Below are 9,680 nucleotides of genomic sequence, written 5' to 3'. Positions count from 1 at the left end.
GACCCCCTAGCTCTTTGTTTAATTGTTTCCTTGCTTCCTTCTTGTGTTAAACCAAAAATACATTAAAGAAATAAACTGTAACTAAAAATCTAATAAACGTTTAAATAAAACTTAACAAATTAAATTAAAATTTGGTCATTTAAACCGATTATGCACTTCAGTCCCCGCGGCGCCCACCGGTCACGGAAGTGATCGAGCGCACCGGCGGACACCGCGTGCTCCATCTCCAGGGCCACCCGGGCGCGAACATAGCCGCGGAAGAGAGGGAGGCAATCCGGCCGGACGACCCCCTACAGTTGATTTGTTTAACCACCCAATCAAAAAAGAGTCACTCCGATTGGTCGAATTAAAATAGGCCCTCCTGGCAATAACTACATGAGTTCTGTGATTGGGTAGAAATTGTGGAGCTTGGGGTTAATTGGCTCAATGTGACTGCAGGTTGTGTGTATAAAAGGTGCTTGTTGATGGGTGCAGGGATAGTTGAGTTGTTTAGTATCATGGGGGATTTTGTAGTGAGGGGTTTGCTCCCAGTGCTGGTGTTAGTTGGAGCTGTTTGTTCCTCTGATATTTGGCAACAGTTTGGGGGCCAGAGGTTTCCATGGAGAAGAGTAAAAGCCACCCCTGGGCCTCAGAGAGTCCCTTCTCCTGGGTCTCCCTTTGGCTCCGGTTTCAGTGTGTCTGAGGGGCGCAGTGTGTCTCCACTGCAGACTGTGAGGGTGCAGTGTGGAGAGCACAACCTGCTGGTCAGGGTACAGATGGATTTATTTGGAAGCAGGCACCTGATTAAAGCTGCTGACCTGACCCTGGGGATGGCAGGTTGTCGGCCAACTGGGATCTACTCTCAGAACCACACCGTCCTCTTTGACTATGGGCTCCATGAGTGTGGCAGCAGAGTGAAGGTAATGTGATTCCTCAACTCTTGCTCTAAGCTTGGAGTATGGATTAGACCCAATTCTTCATTCCTACTCTTGGTGAAATGTCATTGATGTTGAGATTCCTGTCTCTTGCTTTTAAATCCTCAGACTTGTGTTGAATTATGCATTGTCCTTTGCTTTAACTTGTCTTCCTTAGTCTCCAACCTTGTGATCTCAGCCCTATTGGCCTTGAGCCTTCACTTAGTTCTTCAAACTTTTCCTTCCTTACATCCTGTCTTGTGGATTTTCTGGTCACTGGGAATTCAGTTTAATGGTTCAGTTATCTACAATATTCAGCTTTTTTTCTCCCACTGTGTAGAATACAGGGGAGCCTCGATTAAATGAGTCTTTAATCTTGTTCTTTTCATTGCTCCAAATTATCAACCTGTGGCTCCTTTTATTGAAGTGAAGCTGTCCTTTCATTGAGTCTTTATTCTGTTTAATTGTCTTGTGCTTGCAATCCCCCTCCTTGCATTAGCTACTGAGGCTGCACAACTTCCAACCACCTGAGTAGAATGTTGTCCATTTCTGAACCTGATGTCTTTCAGATGTCTGGAGATTTCCTGGTCTACGCCACCCACCTGAACCACACCCCCAAGGCCCATGGATCTGTCATTGTGAGAACTAATGGAGCTGTCGTTCCCATTGAGTGCCACTATTTTAGGTAAGATTCTTTACACTGTCGCGAATAACGTCTACAGCTGGTGTAGTTCTCTGACCTTGTCCTAAAATGGCTTCATTGTCTTTCCAGGAAGGGCAATGTGAGCAGTAACCCGATCAAGCCCACCTGGATCCCGTTCAGTTCCACCAAGTCTGGAGAGGGGCTTCTGTCATTCTCTCTGCGCCTAATGAATGGTATGTGATGGGTGGATGGGGAATGACTTCCTGTAGTCACCCACTGGCAGTTGTACCCAGTCTCCAACCCTTGTCCCTCTTGTACTTCAGATGACTGGCTCACAGAGCGCACCTCGACTGTCTACTACCTGGGTGACCTCATTCACATTGAGGCCTCTGTTTCAATGACCAACCACATGCCCCTGAAGCTCTACATTGATCGCTGTGTCGCTACGTTGAGCCCAGACACGGACTCCACCCCGAGATACAGCATCATTGACTACAATGGGTAAGGAGCGCTCTGCTTTCTCCAGCTAGTCCTGTCTCAATGGCTTCTCTTGATTCACTCAATGTCCCTTTTTTAAAAAATTATTTCTTCAGTTGCCTCCTGGACAGCAAAGCTGAGGACTCCTTCTCAACCTTCGTGTTGCCAAGAGACGAGCGTGAGCTGGACAAGCTCCACTTTGACCTGGATGCGTTCCGCTTCTTTGGAGATGACCGTTCCTTGGTAAGAGGAAGCCGACCATTGCAAAGTATTTACAGCCGTTCTGCATAACTGGGTTGTGCTCCACACGAGTGTCCTCCCACCCCTCTTCATCTAACTCCAACATATCCTTCTATTCCTTTCTCCCTCATGTATTTATCTAGCTTCCCCTTAAATGAATCTACACTATTTGCCTCACACTCCCTGTGGTAGCGAGTTCCAGATTCTCACCACTCTGGGTAAAGAAGTTTCCCCTGAAATCCCTCTGCTGTATATCCTGTGATCCTATGAATCACTAACATTAACCACTTTTCTCTGTTTCTAGCCAGCTTGCTATCCATTCTGCTACTTGTCCCCTGAATCCACCTGTTCATTGAGTTCCCAAGTTGGGAGGGAGTCACTATATAATGACTTGTGTTGAATGTGTCCCTCAGATTTTCATCTCCTGTCACCTGAAGGTTGCTGCAGTGGATCGGAGAGATTCCATGAGCAAAGCTTGTACTTTCCAGAAGATGCAGAATGTGTAAGTGCCCCCTCTCTCCCTCAGGGATGTGTTGTGTGGGGAAGTGATGCCCAACCTGATTGTGAAACTGATTCTCTTGTTTAGCTGGGCTCCATTGGAAGTATCCAACAATGACGTTTGTGCCTGTTGTCACTTGGGCAACTGCAGTGCCACAAGGGAGTTTGGATTTGATTCCAGAGGAAGGAGGGATCTTGTACCTGAAGATGGTAGGACATTGATCCTCTAGATGTTGGAGGTTGCCCTTTACCCTCTCTAACTGGAATGTTTGATATTGCAGGGAGTGATGCTGAATTGAAGTGGGAGGGTGAGGCCTCCCTTGGACCCCTGGTCATTCTGGACACTGATGTGACAGACCTGGCAACCGAGTCCCTTAATGAGGTTGAGCAACGGATGGCGGAGAGGTCTCCAGGTGGTGAGTTGGCCGACTGCTAGTTTCCATTTCCCCCTCAGTATTTCCTTCACTCACTGTTGGTTTCTCATTGCTGTTTAGGTGCGGAGTCTGAGGTGGTCCTGATGGTGGCCCTGACTGTGACTGCTGTGTCTCTGATCTCTGCTTCTTTGATCGCCTTGTTCCTGTACAGGAAACACAAGCAAACCCTGCGCAACAACTTGTGATTAATAAAGTGGTGAAATTAGCAAATCTGTAATGGTTATTGCTTGCATTTGGTCATTAATCACGGCTGGGGATTTGCATTCTGAATATGGGAAGTTTTCCATATTTATTTACTTCCATTAATGATTCTTGACCCAGTGGCATGCCTGCTGAGTATTTAAGCTTTTCACCAGATATCAGGCTACTGGGGTATCTGCCCCATTTCACTAGTTTATTAACAGCAACTTGGAAGTGTTTGCCTGGAGCTAGTTATCTTGGCCTGCTGTTTGTCCCTTGTTAAGGAGCTTTGTGGGGCTCTTGTGGAGTGAGGTTAGTGGGACTGATTATTGAGCCCCATGAAATTGCAATGTTCCTGGAAATTTTAATGCTGGGATTAGTTTATTACTAGAAGTGGAGGTTGTTTAGTCCTCTATAACTGACTGGGATAATGAGTCTAAATGGGGTAGATGTCCATATTCTAAAAATGATAGCCGCACTAGTGAGGGTGCAAAACATTTATTAGGCTGATGCCAGAACCTAGATTCGACTTATTAGGAAAGATTGACCTGTTCGGGTTGCCTTCTCTAGGAAAGAGAAGGCTGAGGGTGTTTAAAATTATGACTGGGTTTGATAGGTTAGATATCGAGATGTTTCCACTTGGGGGCAAGACCAGGACTAGGGGCCTGTAACTACAAGGTAGTAACTAACTAATGACTCCAATGGTAAATTCAGGAGAAACTACTTTGCCCAGAGAGTGGTGAGAATGTGGATCTCGCTATCACGGAGTGGTTGAGGCGAATGGTGTAGCTGCATTTAAGGGGGAGCTCTAAGCATGAGGGAGGAAGGATATGCTGTTTGGGTGAGATGAAGGGTGGGAGGAGGCTCGTGTGGAGCATGGACTAGTTGGACTGAATAGCCTGTTTCTGTGTTGTCGATGGCTTGTTAACCTGCAGGATTAGTCACCTGAGGAATTGCATCTCTGAAGGCCCCTTAAATGGCTTTCAGTCTTGGCCGTGGCTCAGTGGACAGCGCTCTAGCCTGAGTCGGAAGGTCGTAGGTTCAAATCCCACTATAGAAAGCTTGAGTACAAAAGCCAGGCTGACACACCCAGTGCTGCACTGTCGGAGGTGCCATCTTTCGGATGAGAAGTTAAACCGAGGCCACTTCTGGCCCCTCGGGTGGATGTAAAAGATCCTGTGGCACTTTTTGGAAGAAGAGCAGGGGAGTTCTTCCCTCTGACCAATTGTTATCCATCAGCCAACATCATAAGATGATCTGGCCATTATCACATTGCTGTTTGTAGGCTCTTGATGGGCTGCCATGTTTCTGACAATAGGGACTTCATTTCAAAAGTAATTCATTGGTTATGAAATGCATTTTTTAATTTGTTCATGGGATGTGGGTGTCACTGGCAAGGTCTGCATTTATTGCCCATCCCTAGTTAGCCTTGAGAATGGTGGTGAGCTGCCTTCTAGTCCAGTTGGTCAGTGTGCTGTTGGGGAGTTCCAGGACTTTGACCCAGTGACGATGAAGGATCGACGATATACTTGCAAGTCGGGATGGTGTGTGATTTGGAGGGGAACTTGGAGGTGGTGGTGTTCCCATATGCCTGCTGCCCTTGTCCTTCTAGGTGGTAGAGGTCGCGGGTTTGGGAGGTGCTGCCGAAGAAGCCTTGGCGAGATGCTGCAGTGCGCCAGTGCTGGAGGGAGTGAATGTTTAAGGTGTTGGTGTGACATCCTGAATCTGGGTATGGTGCTGTAAAAATAAGATTGTTCTTTCTAAACATCTGACGTGAGTTTGGGACCTACAATAAAATATAATTATCCCTAACCAACATACTAGGTCCCCAATTGGGATTCAGTTGCCGTACTGGATCTCCAACAGCAGGTGGGGATAGAATCCATACCAACTTAACGAGCACAGTTTTGTATCTCTTGTGGCTGACCCTGGTCAGTGAATGCTGGCTGAAATCTGCAGTAGAACTGTTGTCAATACTTACCCACTTACATTTATGTAGCCCCTTCAATGCACTGAAATGTCCCAAGGTGCTTCACAGAAGCCCTATTGAATAAAATTTGACACCAAGCCACATAAGGAGATATTAGGGCAGATGAGCAAAAGCTTGTTCAAGAGGTAGATTTTAAGGAGGAGGGAGTGCCAGAGTTTGGGGCCCAGGCAGCTGAAGGCAAGGTTGCCAATGGTGGAGCGATTACATAGAAAGATAGGAGTAGGCCGCTTGCGCCTGCTCTGCCATTCAATGCAATCATCCAAATTTAGTACCCGATCCTTGCTATCTCCCCATAACCCCTTGATCCCTTTAGCCTTAAGAAATGTATCCAACTCCTTCTTGAATATATCTAATGAATTGGCTTCTGGTGGTAGAGAATTCCACAGGTTCACCACGCTGTGGGTGAAGAAATTCCTCCCTCAGCGACTGGTGCACAAGGTCACCCAGGTCTCGTTGGCAATAGATTGGGAGAAGGGGAAATGCATTCAGATAATCTGCCTTCCTGGTTTTGCCACCAAGTGGATAACCTCACATTTATCCACGTTATATTTCTTCTGCCCAATCACCCAACCTGTAAAACGTCCTGTAGTTTCTCGGCATCCTCCTCACAGCACACACGCCCGCCCAGCTTTGTGTCGTCTGCAAATTTAGAGATATTGCATCTAGTTCCCTTGTCTAGATCATTAATATATATTGTGACTAGCTGGGGTCCAAGGACCGATCCCTGCGCTACCCCACTAGTCACTGCCTTCCACTCAGAAAAAGACCTGTTTATTCCAACTCTTTGCTTTCTATCTGCCAACCAGTTCTCTATCCAAGTCAGTACCTTGCCCCCAATCCCATCTGCCTTAACTTTACATACAAATCTCTTATGTGGGACCTTATCGAAAGCCTTCTGAAAGTCCAAATACACCACATCCACTGGTTCTCCCTTATCTATTTTACTAGTGACATCCTCAAAAAATTCCAGTAGATTAGTCAAGCACGATTTACCTTTTGTAAATCCGTGTTGACTTTGTCCGATCCTGTCTCTGTTTTCCAAGTGCTCTGCTATTACATCTTTTATAATGGACTGTAGCACTTTCCCCACTACCGATGTCAGGCTTACCGAGATCTGTAATTCCCCGTTTTCTCTCTACCACCTTTTTGGAATAGTGGGGTAACATTAGCTACCCTTCAATCCATGGGTACTGTTCCAGAGTCTATCGAATGTTGGCAGATGATCAGCAATGCATCTACTATTTCTAGGGCCACTTCCTTAATTACGTTAGGATGTAGATTATCAGGCCCTGGGGATTTATCGGCCTTCAATCCCATCAATTTCCCTAACACCATTTCCCTACAAATACTGATTTCTTTCAGTTCCTCCCTTTCGTCGGATCCCTATGTTCCCCGACATTTTTGGGAGGTTATTTGTGTCCCCCTTTGTGAAGACAGAACCAAAATATGTATTTAATTGGTCTGCTATTTCTTTGTTCCCCATTATAAATTCCCCAGTTGGGGATGCTCAAGAGGCCAAAATTGAAGGAGCGCAGAGCTTGCGGAAGGTTGTGGGGCTGGAGGAGGTTGGAGGGATTTCAAAACAAGGATGAGAATTTTTAAAATCAAGGCGTTGCTTAACCGGGAATCAATGTAGGTCAGCGACGGGTGAATGGGACTTGGTGCGAGTTAGGATACGGGCAGCTGAGTTTTGGACGGCCTCAAGTAAATGGCGGGTAGTGCGTGGAAGGTCAGCATTGGAATAGTCGAGACTACAGGCGAATAGAGATGTGGCAGTCAGTCTCACCTGGGTTTAGTGAGTGTCTACACAAAGCCTCAAACACAACATACAAAAAGTTGATGTGCATTCACACTGAAGTCTTCCAATAAATATGTATAATCACAGAAGTGCTTGTTTGAGTAAACCAGTTAACATTTTATACACAGCCAGCACACCCCGCCTCACCCCGTAAACAGCTGCCATCAAAGCCCAGTTGCTGTATTATTTTGTGGGTCTGTGCTCGGGTTAGCAGCCCTCCAGGATTGTCCCAGAGTCTCCAGGAATTAAAAGATTCATCTCTGGGATCCTGGCACGTCCTGAGTTCATGATAGGTGCGGTATTCCCAGAAGGTTGTGGGTTCGAGTCCCACTCCAGTGACAAGAGCGCATTAATGCAGGCTGACACTCTAGTGCCACTGCTGAGGGAGCGCCGCACTGTCGGAGGTGTCATCTTTCGGATGAGACGTTAAACCGAGGGCCCGTCTGCCCTCTCGGGTGGATGTAAAAGATCCCATGGCCACTATTTCGTAGAAGAACAGGGAGTTATCCCCTGGTGTCCTAGCAAATATTTATCCCTCAATCAACATCACTAAAAACAGATTATCTGGTCATTATCACATTGCTGTTTGTGGGAGCAGGCTGTGTGCAAATTGGCTGCCGCGTTTCCTACATTACAACAGTGACTGTGCTCCAAAAAGTTCCTCATTGGCTGTAAAGCGTTTGGGATGTCCTGAGGCTGTGAAAGGCGCTATATAAATGCAAGTCTTTCTTTCTTTTACAGGCGACTTTGGGCCGCTGGTTCCCAAAGCTCTCCACCCAATGGGGGCACTTTGGTTTGGTTTTTGGTTGATGACATCACCCAGTGTCTCCCTATTGATGGTTTTGGAGAAGGTCAACCCAATCTCTGCCTCTTTCTTTATCATAGGCAACGGCCTATTAAAAGTCAAGCATGTGCTCCCTTTTTAAAGGGTCGCAAACGATAAGGTCTGTAAATTAACATAAATTTGAAAGGAACCTGAACAAATCAAATTAAAATTTGGTTGCCGGGGGTGATGATGCACTCCATTCTCCGCGGCGCCCACCGGTCGCGGAAGGGCTCAAGCGTGCCAGTGGATTCCGCGTACTCCATGTGCAGGGCCACCCGGGCGCGAACGTGGCCGCGGAAGAGAGGCAGGCAATCGGGCAGCTCTTTCCCACCCTCTTTCCAGTTGCCTGTTGACACAGCCGAGGCGAAAACTCCCTTTCGTCTTTTGTGTCGCTGCGAGATCACCGGGACAAGCTCTGGTTCAACTTGGATGCGTTCCGCTTCTTTGAGGATGCCAGGGACCTGGTAAGAGTTGGCCAGATGTTGGAAGGTAAGACGGTGAGCGTTGACGCTGAGTAACTCCTGGGTGTGTCTCCTGCAGATCTTCATCAGTTGCCACCTGAGAGTAGCTGCAGCAGATCAAAGGCCGGATTCGGTCAACAAAGCCTGTTCCTTCCAGAAGCCAGCCAACCGGTGAGGTAATCTACCCCCGAATGGTGGACCTCTTTCTTTTTGGCGCATGAATGCGTTCTGACCGATGGCTTGCTTCCTTGTTTAGATGGTCCCCGGTGAACGAGTTGGACCTGTCCCTGCTGGAAGGATCCAATGAGGTTTGTGCCTTTTGTGATGGGAGAAACTGCAGGGTCCAGAGATTGCGATCTGGAGGAAGACCACACTCCAGGTGCAGGAGGGAGGTCCCATCTGAGCTTGGAATGTTGTGGTGGTGTTGAGGGTGATAATGGATGTTTTGTAACTGGATGGAACTAATTGTTGCAGAGTCTGAGCCTGTGTGGGAGAGTGAGGCCTCCCTTGGACCTCTGATCGTTCTGGATGTAGATCTGGACCTAGTTCATTCGGTGGAAGGTGAAGCTGTTGGGACTCGTGAGGAGGTTCCGAGTTCTTATCGAGGTGAGTGTTGATTGTATGGAAACCCAATTCCAGTCCTGTGACTCCTAACTCCATATTGGCTTCTCGTTCTCGGCAGGTGATGTGGGTTCTGAGCTGCTTCTGGTCGTGGCTGTGACGTTGGCAGCTGGGGTCCTGATCTCAGCCTCTCTGGTGGCCTTCCTACTGTCCAGGAAACACAACTGAATCCTCTCCCTCAATTGAGCTGCTTTATTTGTCAAATGGTTCAATAAAATTGAAATGTGACTTGGTTGAGTTATAGTCTTTGATGTTGAACTGGATTTTAAATACACTGTCATGGTGGTTTGAACTAAGTTGTCTAAATGACACTAGACCAGTTTTGGAGGCCTATATTTAACTGACAATTTCACCACACACTGCTGCGTTTTGGGTAGTTGAAATTAGGCATTTGCACCTGGAATAAGATTGTGACATTAATAGGATGGCAACTAGAATCATACAGCACAGAAAGAGGCCATTCGGCCCATCATACCTGTGCTGGCTCTTTGAAAGAGCTCTCCACATTTAACATCCCTTAAAGGTTAGTTACAATTGCCTTTTTGAATAGAGTGATGTCACCTACCACCCACCATCACACATGGGTGGGTAGTGGAGTCAAACAGTGCAGAGGGGATTG

At 47.1% G+C, this 9,680-nt stretch overlaps 1 protein-coding gene across 1 annotated transcript; it reads left to right on the top strand.

Moving 5' to 3' along the window:
* Window positions 1-448: 448 nt before the first annotated feature.
* On the top strand, window positions 449-3,395 carry LOC147090554 (zona pellucida sperm-binding protein 3-like). Its single transcript, XM_085977299.1, has 8 exons — window positions 449-899; window positions 1,463-1,578; window positions 1,666-1,769; window positions 1,860-2,037; window positions 2,130-2,256; window positions 2,667-2,961; window positions 3,033-3,167; window positions 3,246-3,395. The coding sequence occupies exons 1-6, from the start codon at window positions 465-467 to the stop codon at window positions 2,757-2,759; spliced, it is 1,053 nt and encodes a 350-aa protein (XP_085833425.1). The 5' UTR covers window positions 449-464; the 3' UTR covers window positions 2,760-2,961; window positions 3,033-3,167; window positions 3,246-3,395.
* Window positions 3,396-9,680: the final 6,285 nt, after the last annotated feature.

Source organism: Somniosus microcephalus, unplaced genomic scaffold (assembly GCF_052327205.1).
Source record: "Somniosus microcephalus isolate GS21.2 unplaced genomic scaffold, FLI_Smic_1.0 unresolved_chr4, whole genome shotgun sequence".
NCBI lineage: Eukaryota > Metazoa > Chordata > Chondrichthyes > Squaliformes > Somniosidae > Somniosus > Somniosus microcephalus.
The sequence above is the reverse complement of the archived record's forward strand: the minus strand, read 5'-3'. Positions and strand labels throughout refer to the sequence as shown.